Here is a 14,647-nt window from a genome sequence, read left to right on the forward strand (position 1 = left end):
CAGTACATCAGCTCACCAATTACTGCTTTAAGTGTGGGAATATTGGGTTCCATACTCAGGAGAACATTGCAGGGACTAAGGGACTCTTTGTAAAGCTCTGGCGCTGATTGTCAACACTCATCCCAGTGTCTCCTCTAGGAAAAGTGCCTCTTCTCTGAGATAAACTAAATGCATGCTGGATTTGTGATTGCAAGGAGCATATCAGTACCACCCCAAATGTTTCTATACTACCTGGCAAAAATATTGACAGCTTACCCTTGGCATATTCATATCATCCATGAACACAAGGAGACGTTTTCCCATGGGAGGGCCAAAAGTGTCTTTAGTTCGTTTTTCTACATTTGTCTCCAGGTTTCTCTGAATGTCCATGGATGTTGTACGAGAAGAGAAGTTAATTATCAGCACCAGCTGCAAACAGGAGGAGTTGATAAGAACGGATTCTAATCAGTTTTGTTGGTTTTTATTTTTATAGAGCGTTCAAAAATATTTTCATATTAGCTGTCAGACATATAGGAAATGCTGCTAAGGTCCACTACTCACTTGAAATACATATGACAAAGAAAAATAAGCCCACCCTTAGAACTTCAATAATATATTTTTACTTTATATAATTGAGTCTGTACAATGTAAAAGAGGACAAAACATCTTTGATCTTGAAGAATTTTCAAATCAGTCCCACACTGTGGGTCTTCAGTGTGCAGTCACATTACCCAAGTCAATATTGGAACCCAGAGACTCAATGCACAATGCAAATTTTACACAAGGGCAAAGAATGAAAATGCAGCTTTACAAACAGGGCAAAATGCCTCACACATACATTAAGGTATTTGTCCAGATTGTTTAGGAAGTTCTGTGTAGTTGCTGTCTTAGATGTACCCGATTCACCTACAAGAACAACGGGGCGTTTCACTTTTACCATCTGTCCCAGCAACCAAGCAGTGCGTGTGGTATCCACTGTGGGCACTGAAAAAGAGCAGGAACACAATCCCTGGCTGAATGAAAATGCACTACAGCTGGGGGATTTATATTTATAGAATAGTACTGGAACACACTCTCAAGGTATTAACACGCAGTTGCACAAAGCCATAATCTGAATTATCAATTCACTAACAATGCCGAAAGAAAATTTTAATTGCTTAACCACCTCTTTTCAGTCTTTGTCACTGGGATCTTTTCTTCCATGTATGTATACCAAAAAAGAAGCCATCTTTCATAAAGGAGGGTCATGGTTTGGTTTAGCTCCATTTAATCCCTATTTCAAGGATATAATCAGGATTTATTTGGATCATAAGTAATTTCCCAGAACTCTACAGAGATGAATTTTTTCCTATGTAAATCGCCTGCATTTGGAGCAACTTCAGAATGATAAATTTATCTCTCATTTCAGTGAAGTTAACCTGTGCTTGCTGGAGTACCACTGTCTATTAATGTGCCCACATTTGTCTTTAACTATGAAAAGCACCATTAGGCAATGCTTGAAGTGACAACCAATAGCAGTCCTAAGAATGTAATTTTTATCTACTGAATACCTGAACCACAAGCTGATGTTTTCCAAGAATTTCTGGTAGAGCAAACGGTGAATCTTCTGTATTCCAGCTTTTAAAAGGCATTACTAACTCCTAAATAAGCTTTATTGACTGAAACATGCTTTCATCCTTTCCCTGACTTTTTTATTACACAATGCTGTAAACATCAACTTTATGACTGCTAAATGACTATGAAAAAAACTTCAAAGAAACTGATTTGTGCCATCACAAGAAACTGAATCTGAGTAGGTGACCTTCAGTACAGAAAAAGGATGTCTCATGCTAAGTGCCATGCACTCAGTGGTGGCACATTATGAATTGAAAGCACATCATCACTGCATTTTATCTTATACTCACCTAGAATGTCAAGAAATTTCACTTCAGGATCATGAATATATCCAGGAACAAGTTGCATCCAAGGTACCCACTTTTTCTGCGATTCATCAAAATGGAAGTCATACAAAGTTGGCAGCTGACCTGCAAACCATTAAGCAACTGCAATTTTTTTAGGACACTGAAATATTTCCTAAGAAAACAATCTGATTGAGATGAAAACAAAGGGTAAGTTTATAGACCAAGTTGGGCAGCACTTTGTTCTATTTACAAGGCATTTAACCCACTAAGTCATCAATCAAAATTCCTCTACTCTAGCACCTTCATGGAAACTATCACTTTTCTATTACAGTTAATGGGATTCAGATTAAATTATTACAAGATCCTACCTGGCAGCTCCCCTGGTTTAGCCAGGACATCCTCACCCTGAACAACAGTCATGCAGGAAATACGTTTAACGTTTTCATCAAATTTAATTCTCCCAGCATCAAGAAGAGAAGCACCTAAGGAGCAATACAAAGCTTCCAAGAAAAAACACTCCAGAACATCAGGGTTTTCAGGCTGTACAAGCAGGGCATCCAGCATCACAGTCAACTGCACAACCTGTTAGGAAAAGGACAAATCTGTAAAGAAAGTTGTCCTTTAGGTGCACGAAAACTCTTAATATGTTTTCAGCTGATTGCTGGTCTTTTGTTCTTACATGTGGATCAACTGCTGCATGTATTAAGTTCAGTAGAAGAGCATTGTTAGGTGCTGATTGGTTTGGTGTCTCTTTGTGCTCATCAGTAGCAAACTGACATTTCAGCACAGACTCTCCTCCTGTTCTTTCTTTGGGAAGGTTTTATTTCCTCCATAATTCTGTTTCCCTTTTAATTAAACATGTTCAATCTTTATTCTCTGTTTCTTACCATATTTAAATCTGTTTGAGGAATAATGGTCTTCAGCTTTCGTTCCTGTTTGCCATCCACAATTCCTTCTATAATCATATCAATAAGGTAAGGCACATACTTTTGAAAGAGACGATCCAATTCCACTTTCTCTTGCTAAGGAACACAAAAAAGACAATAATCCAGTTGGGAGGAAAAATTTTGACAGCAGAGCTTCCCATCAATACCTGGCTGACCAGATATGATTGTTCTTGAAGGAATCAATTCTACCAAAGACAGTCTACACTGTTCAATACAAATACTCTGAACAACTGCAGAAATTCCCACCTCATTTTCTCTTCCTTTGACCCACTTCTGCCAGTAGGGCTCATATCTCAGATTTTTAGGATCTACAAAGACCATTCCGCAGCGGGATACTGTGGCGGGAGATGCATACTGTAAGTCCCCAACCTATAATATAATCACACAGGATAATGGTAAACTGTAACTGCTTTTCTGGCCTTGAAGCCCCATCTGTATCTCACTCTTTCTGTGTATAAAATGGTACAGTAATTTCTTACCTCAAACAACAAAGCACAGTGTGCCTGAAGCCTAATCCGCTCCCCGTTTGCCAGGGTCAGTAACTTGTTGTCATCCATAACGGAATTCATGTTTTCCACCCAGAGAGCATCCACATCTCCATCAAAGAGAATGTACCTGTGTACAAGAGTCATGGGGCACTGACTGATCTCTGATTTTCCTAACATATTTCTGAATTTAGAAGTGTCAGCAATGGTGTCATTGCCAGGCCAGGTATTTTGAAGTCTACCATTCATTTTTTTAAATTGCATAGTTTCTCTGAGACTAGGAACTCACAGGAGACAGAAAGACCCCTGGACACTTTCTATTTATTTAGCATTTGTTTTCTTAAATAGTGCCATATCAATTTTTTTTTTTTTAATTTATGTAAACCTCAGGATCTCAAAACCACCACAATGATTTCTGGCTGCCTACCTTCGCTCTTTCTTGTCAGTGGGTCTGTTGATATCCCGAAAAATGTTTGACAGGACTCCATCTGTCCAGTCTCGTGTGACAGGGTCAAGGATCCCATACAGCTCAATCACACTCATAGCTTTAGGGTTCAGTGTGTAAAGCTTTGTCAATAATCCCAGCCTAAAGTTACAGCAAGAAAAGCAATAGTAAAATGTCACACTATCATCTCATGTCAACCCAAGCAAACACTCTGGGCAGCTGTTGACCCTGTCATGGCTGGACAGGGCTGAGTAATACAGACTGTGCCATTTTACAGCCTGGTTTACATTCTACACTCACTTGTTTTGGGCCTGGCACAAGGTTTTAATAACAACTGTCTTGCCACCTCCAGTAGGTCCAACCACCATTGTAGTGTGACGAGTTAACATTGTCTCATACATCTGAACTACTTTATCCACCTGAAAAATAAACATGGATTCAGGAGATTACTGTCATAACTGTGTGGACAAGATTAGCAGCTGGTCTATATCAGATACATTTTCCTGGAGCCACTCCAGGGTACAGCAATATGCCTGCAGCCTCACATTTACAACAAAACCTCAAGCAATTACAATTTTTTGTACCTGGACTGGTAGAACGATATAACCTTGTTCTTCCAGCACTTGTTCTACAGCATCATTAAAGTCAGGGTAGCGGACTCGAGGGCAATCCAGACCAGGAAACAGGTCAGAGATTAGGCCAAGGAAGAGAGGTACATCTTCAAACACAAATTTAGGGAGATTCATATCTCGCAGAGCTCTCATTAGTACAACATCCTAGACAAAATACAGCAAAATCAATCTTTACAAAATAGTTAACTTATCAGCTAAAATGAGGTACTTCAAAACTTTATATCTTTAAAAACTATTGCTTGATTATTTCAGTGCAGCTTTTAGAATGGTTTTTTTGTCATCAGTTCCTAGTGGAAAAAACAGAGTTATTTTATATGGATTAAACATATCAATAACTAAGAATAATACATTGTGTTTTTCTACCAAGTTAATCAAATGCCAAATGGCTGCAGTGTCCCACACCACAGCTTCCCTGAGCTGTAGCACTCACTGTTCAAAAACCAGTTTTTGCTAGTCATCCAGAGATACTCATCTGGCTATTTGCATCCTGGACTTAACAAGCAGGAAAATATCTCATTTTCCATAGATTTCCCTACTTTGAGTGGAGTTCTAATGGCAGAAAGCACAGTGAAACTCAATAAGAATGAAGGGAAATAATAAGACAAATAACACCAATATTCCTATTTCCAAACCAAACTACATCAGATGGGGAAACATATCCCCTTTCTAATGAAAAAAGATTATATGCCTAGGGTAACTAAGCAGCAAATCTACCTCACTGAGGTCTGCTGATCCTCTTTTCAATTCTCCAGCCATTACCAACACTGACTTAAGGGCCCGCAGTCCAAAATCATAGTGATGTTGTTTAGAAAGCTGTTCCCTTGCCAGCTTGTACAGCACTGTCATCTTTTTGGCAAGGACCTGTTTGAGATTTAATTTAAACGATCACAAATGTTGCTTCTGGCCATGCAAACATGGGTGGGTACAGGGGTATGAGTAACAATAGATTTCTCTTACCTTTGCTGTAAGGAACCCTTCAGAAAACAGCATTATTTCACAGATCTGCTGAAGATCTGGCACAATAACAACCACAGGCCTGAACAGAGCTTTTACAGACTCAGGGAGCTCAGTCCGGCCAGCATAACCAGGATTCATTGTGATGAAAATGCCAATACGGCTATCAAGGGAAATCTCCTGTCCTTCAAACTAAAGGCATAAGAAAACATTAGAACAATGTGAATTAGGAACTAAAAAAAAAAATAATACTATTTGCTCAAAGAGAAAACCAGTAATACTGGGGCACCCACTTAGGACAAAGTGCTAAAATATTTTGCTTTAGAAAGTCATCCTGATACAAACAGTAGGATGAATGCACCTCTTTGAGATATTTCACAAGCCTCAAATTTTCTGTCTGAGGTTTTTTTAATTCCAATAAGCGTCAGTAAATAAAGCCTCACAATCCACATCAAGTTAAATTACTGCTGCTCCTCATTACTACTGGACTATTAACCCATTTACTTGCTATTGTCCTATTAAGATCACTTTTATCTCACTTCACAAAGAAGAAGAACATAGCAAAGGATTAGGCAGTCAGCAAGGATTTAACATCTTTCAAATGGAAAGTACATACTCAGGAGTTTGAAATGTTCAGCGCAAACTAAATACAGAAGCAGCAGCCCTTTGATCTAATGATGGGGTCTAAACCTGTATCTTGCCCTGAAAAACAAGATCAGCCTTCACAATTACTCTTCTTTTTTAATCTTCACCTGAAATCTTGTCCACCCATTCGTTAAAGCGTTTCGGATCGTCTGAATCTGGGAAGAAATGACTGAAAGCACGGAAGCGTCGATGCGATTGAATTCATCAAAGCATCCCCATGCACCACACTGGGCGAGGCCCGAGAAAATTTTACCCATTGCCTGAAAGGAACAACAAGAAAAGCTTCGCAGCAGTGACTACATAAACCTTTCAGCGTCAAAAAACTTTGGAACACGCTAAAATACTTAATGGTGGATAAACCTCTGGATGTTTATCAGTCATAAGGTCTTGCAATAATTACTTGCCAAGTGCAGATTACCTACCATAAACTTAAACACATACCATACAGCCATTGCTCCCCTGCTTGAAAGGGCCTGAAATTCCTTCAGGAATTCATTCAAAATCGACATTTTTTACTAAATTTAATTGTCAAACAGCATGGTATCTCTAAGGGAGATACTTATGTAGAAGTTCAGAGTACATCCTTATCCTGGGCACTGATAAAGAGCAGAAATTGGCATTTTGTCAGAGAACACAGATCTTTAACTCTTACTTTGAAGTCCATGCCTTCTCCACAGTTTGTCACTACACACAGCAAGCCCAGTGCTTTGGCCAGATCCTTGGTTGTTTCTGTCTTCCCTGTACCTGCTGGCCCTGCTGGTGCTCCTCCCAGAAACATTGATAGAGCCTTTGAAAACAAACCAAAAAGCAAAGCAGAGCTTGAATTAGATTTATGCTAGGTTGGTAACAAAACCAAAACCGAACCCTTGGGTACACAAAACTTTAAACGTTGTGAACACCTTCTACCTTGTCTTTGCGGCAGTGAGGTGAGAAGGATATCACAACTGATTTCAAACATCTTAGCGTTCACAGTGGGAGACAGCAGGAAGAGGCAATACAACAAGGATGTGACTAAGTAGAATGAGGGCTGGTTAGCACAGTGTCCTTGAGGGTGCACCTGTGTGAGGGTGAGGTAGATGCGGTCGGTGAGCGGGGTGATGACGAGCCGCCCGTTGAGCCCCATGTACTCGTAGCCGTAGGAGAAGGCGCCGGTGCACTGCCGCACCATCAGCTCGTCCGGCTCGCGCTCCCAGTAAAACCGCAGCTGGCTCTCCCACTCGAACTCCTGAGCCTGCAGAATGCTGCAGACAGAGCTCAGGTGAGCCAAAAGGATGGCAGTACAACTCCCAGATTTGGTGTTTGCTCAGGAGTTGGAGGTGGTGCTTACCTGTCTCTGACAAATATATCGATGATGTCTCTGGCGTGCACGTCGATGATGAGAACAGTGTTGTATTTTTTCCTGTCATTTTTGCTCAAGGGCATTGTAATGCGGGTAACCAGGTCATCGATTTGCTTGTGCAATTTTTTAGCATAAAATTTCATTGCCTGCTTTTCTCCCATTTTTACTTTCCGAAAGACATCCTCTACCTCCCAAGTCCACCACACTTGATTAGCAGCAAGCACCATCATGCCTTGGAAGAGCAACATCCAATCAACTCTATGGAAAACACATGGAGTGAGAGAGGCTGAGTTACTGTTCATTTTAAGTAGCTGCTCAGGAAAGAAAAAAAAAACCACAACAAAAAAGGGGTTCCTCCTGTTCCTGCAACAGCTACAACACTAGCCAAACTTTTCAGAGATATACAGAATTATCAAAGTATGCTGTGGGACTTCAAAAGCCTAGGAAATATTCTGATAGAAAAGCAGTTTGTTCCAGGTATAAAACTGCCAAGTAGTATTCATTGTGAGAAAAACTTACTGAACACACAACACCAAAAATAAAACTCGAGGCTAAGGAAAATAAATATGAGAGATATGCATTCTTCATGGTTGGTTAAAATAGTGCATGTGAATGTATTCTTATCCCTCCATATAGAGAAATACAGACTAAATTGTGCAGGAATTGTAAAATTATGCCTTAACTTTTCTATATCACTAACATATCAGGTTATTTGTGTTACCCTTGACACTGAATGTTTCACCTGCTTCTGTCTTCACAATATCGAAAAATGGCCTCCTTGGTGAGGCGTCTGTTGGTCCGTCTCATTTCCTCCAGCACTACTGTCATCCAGGTCTCCACTCTGCCCACAGCAGGGACATCCTGCCGGAACTCCATCACCTCCCCCTCAGCTGAGATCATGGCTGTGGCAATCTTCTCATCATTGCCACCGTCCTTGAACCTCAGTGAGGCTATATTATCAAACATCTGAAATGCACCAACAAAGAAATTCACCGGCATTTTAGAAACAAAGTCTCCAAATGTAAGTGTATGCAGCCCCAGCTCTCCTCCAGAGAAATGGATCTGACTCCTAAGTAATCAAATATAAATGCTGATATATAGTCCAGCAGCAGAACTGCAGAATATCAAACAAACAATCAGGCCCAAATGACTTTGATTTTTTTTTTTTCTAGAAAATAAGAGCTAAGAGGAGCTACAGTTTATGAGAAAAGTTCTTTATGATAGATCATTCTGCGGTATCTTGAATGTTCCTCTACCATAACTGCTACCAACCAGTATGAGAGGCAGCAGAGACTGTGCCTGAGATCTGATCTGGTTATTCAGAAGCTTCTTCAAGATGCTGCCAGGATTCTCTTTGTATGCAAAAAAAATCATGCATCCTTATGAGCATGTACAGTAAAGTCTGTTGAACTTTTGAAAGCACCTAAAAGCACAAGGCACTGTGGAAAGCCAGACATTGTACCTTTATCATGTGTTCCTGGACACAGAGTGCGCTGCTGCTGCCAAGGATACTGAGCAACTCGTCATCAGATATAAAGAAAAATCTCGGGAAAGCATTTCTCTTGGAATCCAAATAATCATTCAAGCTCTTCTGGCATTTCTCCAGCACATCATTTATATGGTGGAGATCTGACAGACGATTTGGGGCTTCACAGCAATTTTTTATTATTGGGTCTTTCGCAGTTTCTTCCATTATCTACACAGGGAGAAAAGGGAGTTTAGAAAATGTTGAACAGCAATAGGTTATATTAAATTATATTTAATTAATGACAAAGCATGCAAATAGCAAAAGCAATACAGGTCCTTATAGAAGTGAATCAAAGGTTTTGAAATGGTTTTGAAATGGTTTTGTGGTGCTGCAGTGCTGTATGAAAACATGAAGGTAATGTGTTTATAGAGATACAACTGTAAAAGCAAGTGTAAGCCCAACAAGCCCCAATCAGGCCAGCTTAAGCACATACCTGACTCTGCTCCTGCACACAATGGTACTTCAAGGAGTGATCAAACATCATATTTCAAAATCACAGTACTCTCTCAATTTTGCACATGGGAAACAGAAAAGCAAGCCATATTCATACCAGGAATATGTGTTCAGTATGGAACAGTGGCATGAAGCAGGAAAGGCTTTTTAGCATGTACATAGGTCCTCAATCAATAGGAACACATCTAAGCTGCTTCTTACCAAGGTAAAAGTAAAAAGCTGTAAACAATGAAAGGAAACAGAGATTCTGCCTACTCCATGCTGCCAGCCAAGGATCTCACCTCTGCCCATCTTTTAGTTAAATCAGGAGAAGTCTTCTGGTTAGGACAGATGTGAAGTAAAACACAAAATTCCTGGGTTCCCTAATCTCATATTCAATTAATTATAGTACATCATCCTCAGTATTACAAATGCCACAAAAGACTATTAGTAACTATGGAACTGGAAGCAAAATGCACTAAATATGCTGATCACAAGTCAGTTACTTGCCTGTTTAAACATTTGGTCTACACAGTCAAACATTTTGACTTCCTCCGGAAGCTGTGATCTGATATCTCCAGCAACAAAAATGCTCTCCAGGTACATCCATTTTCTCTGAACTGATACCCAGATCTACGAATCAAATGTTACCGTCAGAGGAAAGAGAAATACAATGGAAAATCTGGATTATAAATAATAAACATTAATTATTTAGTCCAGCACTTTCCTCCTACCTCGCTTACTTCACTAATCAATGACAGAGTTTTTTCCCATTTTTGAGCGGATGAAAGAAAAGGACCCACAAAGCGACTGCCCAAAACACTCTGAAGATTGACATTGTTGTCATCAAGAGTTTCTAAAATTTCCTCTACAGATCCCAGAATAAAGCCTCGTGTCTCTGTGCCTTTGGTGTACACTTCTACAGGAAATTTCATATTTTCCCACGTTTCTATTATTTCCTTCATTCCCTGCATGTGAACATAAAAAGATGCATATTTCAGTCTTCAAAAACTGGAGGTCTATAATCTTAGCAAAAAAATGAAACAGCTAATCCAGCAAAATTTTTGCAGAATTTCTAACTCTGGTTTATAAAGAAGCAATCTATTTCAAAGAATGACAGCAAGAGAATTGATCCTTCTTCAGATCCATTTTCATAGGACAAACTTTCTTACTGTAATCACAGAAATCCAATATGCTGCTGCCAAACCAAATTCTGTAGGGATCCTGTGCCAGCAGGAGCTCATTACAGAGCTATAAATCTTAGCTCACATAGCTCATGGCAGCTCCCTGAAGATGGCCAAACTTGCGGTCATGCCAAATTAAAAATCTTAAATAAAACTGATTGTTGTCATAGTTTTACTATGATTCTATCATTCAATACATTACCTTCTCAATGCCAAGCTCTTTAACAGCAGTTCCGACTATATCACTGATAACCACAGTGTGTTTGTGAAGTTCCATGGCAAACATATTTTCCAAAGTGAACGTTTCTGTTTTCATTTCAAACCTTGTTCCTGTTTTCTCCATAAGGTCTTCCCAATGCCTGTTTTAAATTGACACATTAGTTTAACACCATAATACAGTAAAAAACAAAACCAACTGTAACATATAATAATGAACTCACATTTAGTATCTGCTGTTTAAATAAGAAGTACTAGTCTGAATAAATAAATTATCCCAGTCATTGCAGCACCTTTCATGCTATTACACAAGTTCACTAGGCAGAAATAAATTTCCAAGCTCCAGGACACGGCGTGACCCCAGTAATGGAAACTGAAAGTTCTAACAAAACACATCAAATATTTCTATATATAGTGATGTAAATAAATCAAAACAAACCTTTCTCTTAAAGCTTCATTTTTCAAATCAAGCAACAAAGGAATGGTGTTTAGAAAAGCCTTCAGTTTTTTATCCAGTTGCTTACATATTGCCATACCACGCACTTGTCTGGGCAGCTTCCGAACAGCTTTCAGAAAACCTTCAGTTCCATCCTGAAGAACCTTGACATTGAGGTTTATCCAGAGTGTCTGAGACCATTTCTCTTTAGCTGCCTGCAAACAAGGACATTAAGAAGGGAAAAGAAAATCATGTTCCTTTTAGTTTTGACCCTCAAAATGTAATTGTATTAACATTTTACAAATATAGGGAGAGGCAAGTTCATGTCCAGGACAGATTCATAGCCAAACACAATCACTTGTATAAAAAATAGTAAAAAGGGAATATGGACAACAGGACCATACTTTACAGGGAATTTAAATTTTGGAAAAATAAAACTTCTTAAAAAATAGTTGAAGCCTGAGATACCCACTGTCACCTGTACACATCCTATATCCAAAAGTAGTTTCACTGAACTGATCAAGAACCATGTGCAGTAAAATGCCATCCAACAAATATTAGAGCCTGGAAGAAGTCTGTTCCCATCTGATGAAAGGATGTGTTTGGTCCACCATGGAGACACTGATAGTGCTACACTAATGATATTAAAATCATTTCACAGGGCATAGATTATTTCATGCAAAGGCTTCAGAGTTGACAGTAACCAGGGGGCAGTGCAGCCTCTTCTTTTGTCCCCATCTTTGCTGTGTGTCTGTGCATGAACACGTGTGTCTCTGCAGACTCAGTGTGACACTGACCTTTTGTTCTGAATAAATCTCATAGACTTCCTTCATAGCTTTTGCCTCTTGCTGTGCTTTTATTAAGTTTGGGTACGATGTTCCTGGCAAGCCCAGAAGTTTCTGAGCACTGCCCAGTTCCCGCTGCCTTTCTTCTAATCTCTCTAATTCTTTTTCAAACATAGCCATGAGTTCTAGTCCTGGGAAAGGAGAGGGATTTTTCCAGGTAAATCATCACAGGAATCATCATGGGAAATAAGACAGAATTTGCACATAGTCTGTAGATGTTCCATTACTAAAAATGTTCACATTCCCGGCTGATGAGTCTGTATATTAATAAGGAAAGCACAATTTTCTTGTTTTACATAAAAGTTGAATTGTCCGAAGACTAATATTTTCAAACCATCACTTCACACACATTAGCCCATTTACCTTTATCAAGATCATCCCCAACAACACCAGGCCCCTCAGTCAAGAGTTTCTGGAAAAAATCTTCTGTCTCTTTGCTGTAGTCTGCAACTTGTTGCTCTGTCACCTAAAAAGAACAGCATTTAAATAGTTCCATTAAACAGTTTCCATTTCTAATTGTTTTCTATACTAATTACAAGCATTACCTTTGTGAATGCTTCTTTTACACCTCCTTTACAGTCTAGGCTGCGACTGACTTCTGCTGCTTCCATACGGAGAGTCTCCCACGCTTCCCTAAGGCTGTCAGACTTCTCTTGCTCTTCTTCAGGTACCTAAACCAAAACAAGTAGCACCTCTCACAAGACATAAATAGACACACACTTTCACAAGAAAGTGAGAAATATGTGCTCACATTACAAATGTGCAAAACACAAGACCAGTAGTGAAGCGACCTTAATCAGATTTAAACACAGGCCGCATGTCCATTTTAAACCGGGCATAGTGATTTGAGAAGGGAGTCTGGACTAGAGAGTCTCCAGGCATCCCTTCAAACCTCAACAACACTGTAATTCTGTAACACGTCTTAAAAGGCAAACATTTCTTCATTCACATGTGAGGCATTTGTGCCCTTTGCTCAGACCTGAAAGGTTTGATGAGACATGCACTAACCGGAATATTGTACATCGCAAGAGTTCTGTATCTCTCCCCGATGTCCAAGTATCTCAGTTCCACCTCAACAGCAATGTCTCTGATCACTCCAAATGCACCCAGGACAACTCTGAGATCATCTAGGGTTTCAGGAGGTCTATTCACATTCTCTGATAATTTCTGTAAAATGTAAAGATCATTACCAGAATCAACACTGGTAAAGCAATTGTCAGAATTACAATAATGAGTCAAACACAAAACACAAACAAACAATATGCCAGATTCATTTCTTAGTCTATGTGATAAAGATAACAAAAAAACCAAACTGAAAACACCTACCTGAATCTCATCTTGAAGGCTGAAGAGCTCCTCTCTTGCTAACTCATTCAGCAACTTCCCAAGTGACATTAGCCAGCTTTTAGCATTCTCCTGCACTGCAGAGGCTAAAGGAGCCAGCTGAAGCCTGATAAATTGCTCATCTTTAATCAAGGGCCGTTGAGTCACTTCCTGAGCTACCTTCACATAGAACTGTAAGTGCTCATCAAAGATAACACAGGGAGGCTTTTCTGCAGCTAAACGGTCCAGGACTGCACTTTTGTCTGATTTCCACAGCAGGTCATACTTCTTCCATTGGTTCAAACACTTCTTGAGAGAAGCCAAGAGTTTGTGGACATTCTGAGTGATGAGAACAGCCTGTTCAATTACCAGAGGGCTCTGGGAGACATCACTGTAAAAGCTGAAAGTGACAACTTCATCCACCTTGACATGCTGAGGAGGGCATTCAATACACGTACCGTGCATCCATCGTACGAAATGCTGGAAAGTTTTAAAGACAGGGTCAGAAAACAGCTACCTTGTTGAGTCATTTTAGTTAAACCGTTCATAGAATCATTTAGGTTGAAAAGTCTTCTAATATCATTGAGTCCAAGCAGTCCAGGACTGTCAAGTCACCCACTAAATTGGACATGTCCTCATGTGCCACATCTACACATCCTCCAGGAACGGTGACTCCACCACTTCCCTGGGCAGCTTGTTCCAATGCTTTCTTCCCTTTCAGTGAAGGAGTTCACCATTATTTAGTACACAATGTAGGAACTGGTATCAATGGTTTCTCAAATCAATTGCTTTTCTGACAGCAAAAAAGAGATCACACTTTCCCATCAACTTGAGAAGAGTTCATCTCATCCTAAAAAAAACTTTTCCATGCATTACTCAGTTTGCTTCTAAAAACTCTGCTGAGCAACAATACAGCACGACAGAGAGGAAAAGGTATTGGCTCAGTTTGAATGCAGCAGTAGAGAACAGCAAACCTGAGCACAAAAAGCACACTTAAACTAAATTTATTCATTTAAGGTGACATCTGGAATAATTTGTCCATCAGCAGAGGGCAGGAACCATGTCACATTATTTGGCTTCTTCTCAGGAAAGCAGCTCCGTGTGAAACTATTTATGCAGGAAAATATTGCTGCATCATTGGCAGTTAAGTTAGATACCTAATCTAGGCATTTGCTGTTCTAGATGCCTTTCTTCAACATTTTCTGAACTGTTTTTTTCTGCTGCTTCTAATGTAATGTAATGTAGAGGAGGCCAGTCACATTCCTTATTCCACCAGCTTATTCATACATCAGAAAGCAACATCTGCAGTGCAATCTCAGAAGTACTTCCTTCTGATGTATGCTGATTTATAGAAGC

At 39.6% G+C, this 14,647-nt stretch overlaps 1 protein-coding gene across 8 annotated transcripts in view; it reads right to left on the minus strand.

Moving 5' to 3' along the window:
* The window catches only part of DNAH10 (dynein axonemal heavy chain 10), a 50,288-nt gene that overhangs the window by 23,989 nt on the left and 11,652 nt on the right, over window positions 1-14,647 (minus strand). For 7 of the 8 annotated variants that reach the window (XM_068208355.1, XM_068208347.1, XM_068208352.1 and 4 more), the window contains 27 exons: window positions 13,295-13,771; window positions 12,977-13,135; window positions 12,514-12,639; window positions 12,332-12,434; window positions 11,921-12,099; window positions 11,127-11,338; window positions 10,674-10,830; window positions 10,022-10,255; window positions 9,798-9,920; window positions 8,790-9,023; window positions 8,070-8,293; window positions 7,316-7,585; window positions 7,046-7,229; window positions 6,641-6,775; window positions 6,096-6,248; window positions 5,347-5,535; window positions 5,104-5,250; window positions 4,342-4,533; window positions 4,058-4,176; window positions 3,740-3,898; window positions 3,307-3,442; window positions 3,074-3,196; window positions 2,768-2,902; window positions 2,249-2,462; window positions 1,884-2,003; window positions 818-963; window positions 256-408 (listed from right to left, as the gene is read on the minus strand). In XM_068208355.1, coding sequence (XP_068064456.1) covers window positions 256-408; window positions 818-963; window positions 1,884-2,003; window positions 2,249-2,462; window positions 2,768-2,902; window positions 3,074-3,196; window positions 3,307-3,442; window positions 3,740-3,898; window positions 4,058-4,176; window positions 4,342-4,533; window positions 5,104-5,250; window positions 5,347-5,535; window positions 6,096-6,248; window positions 6,641-6,775; window positions 7,046-7,229; window positions 7,316-7,585; window positions 8,070-8,293; window positions 8,790-9,023; window positions 9,798-9,920; window positions 10,022-10,255; window positions 10,674-10,830; window positions 11,127-11,338; window positions 11,921-12,099; window positions 12,332-12,434; window positions 12,514-12,639; window positions 12,977-13,135; window positions 13,295-13,771 — 4,803 coding nt within the window. The remainder of the gene's footprint in view (window positions 1-255; window positions 409-817; window positions 964-1,883; window positions 2,004-2,248; window positions 2,463-2,767; window positions 2,903-3,073; window positions 3,197-3,306; window positions 3,443-3,739; window positions 3,899-4,057; window positions 4,177-4,341; window positions 4,534-5,103; window positions 5,251-5,346; window positions 5,536-6,095; window positions 6,249-6,640; window positions 6,776-7,045; window positions 7,230-7,315; window positions 7,586-8,069; window positions 8,294-8,789; window positions 9,024-9,797; window positions 9,921-10,021; window positions 10,256-10,673; window positions 10,831-11,126; window positions 11,339-11,920; window positions 12,100-12,331; window positions 12,435-12,513; window positions 12,640-12,976; window positions 13,136-13,294; window positions 13,772-14,647) is intronic. The other variant, XM_068208348.1, reaches the window with a different exon arrangement.

Source organism: Anomalospiza imberbis, chromosome 18 (genome assembly GCF_031753505.1).
Source record: "Anomalospiza imberbis isolate Cuckoo-Finch-1a 21T00152 chromosome 18, ASM3175350v1, whole genome shotgun sequence".
In the NCBI taxonomy this organism is placed as follows: domain Eukaryota; kingdom Metazoa; phylum Chordata; class Aves; order Passeriformes; family Viduidae; genus Anomalospiza; species Anomalospiza imberbis.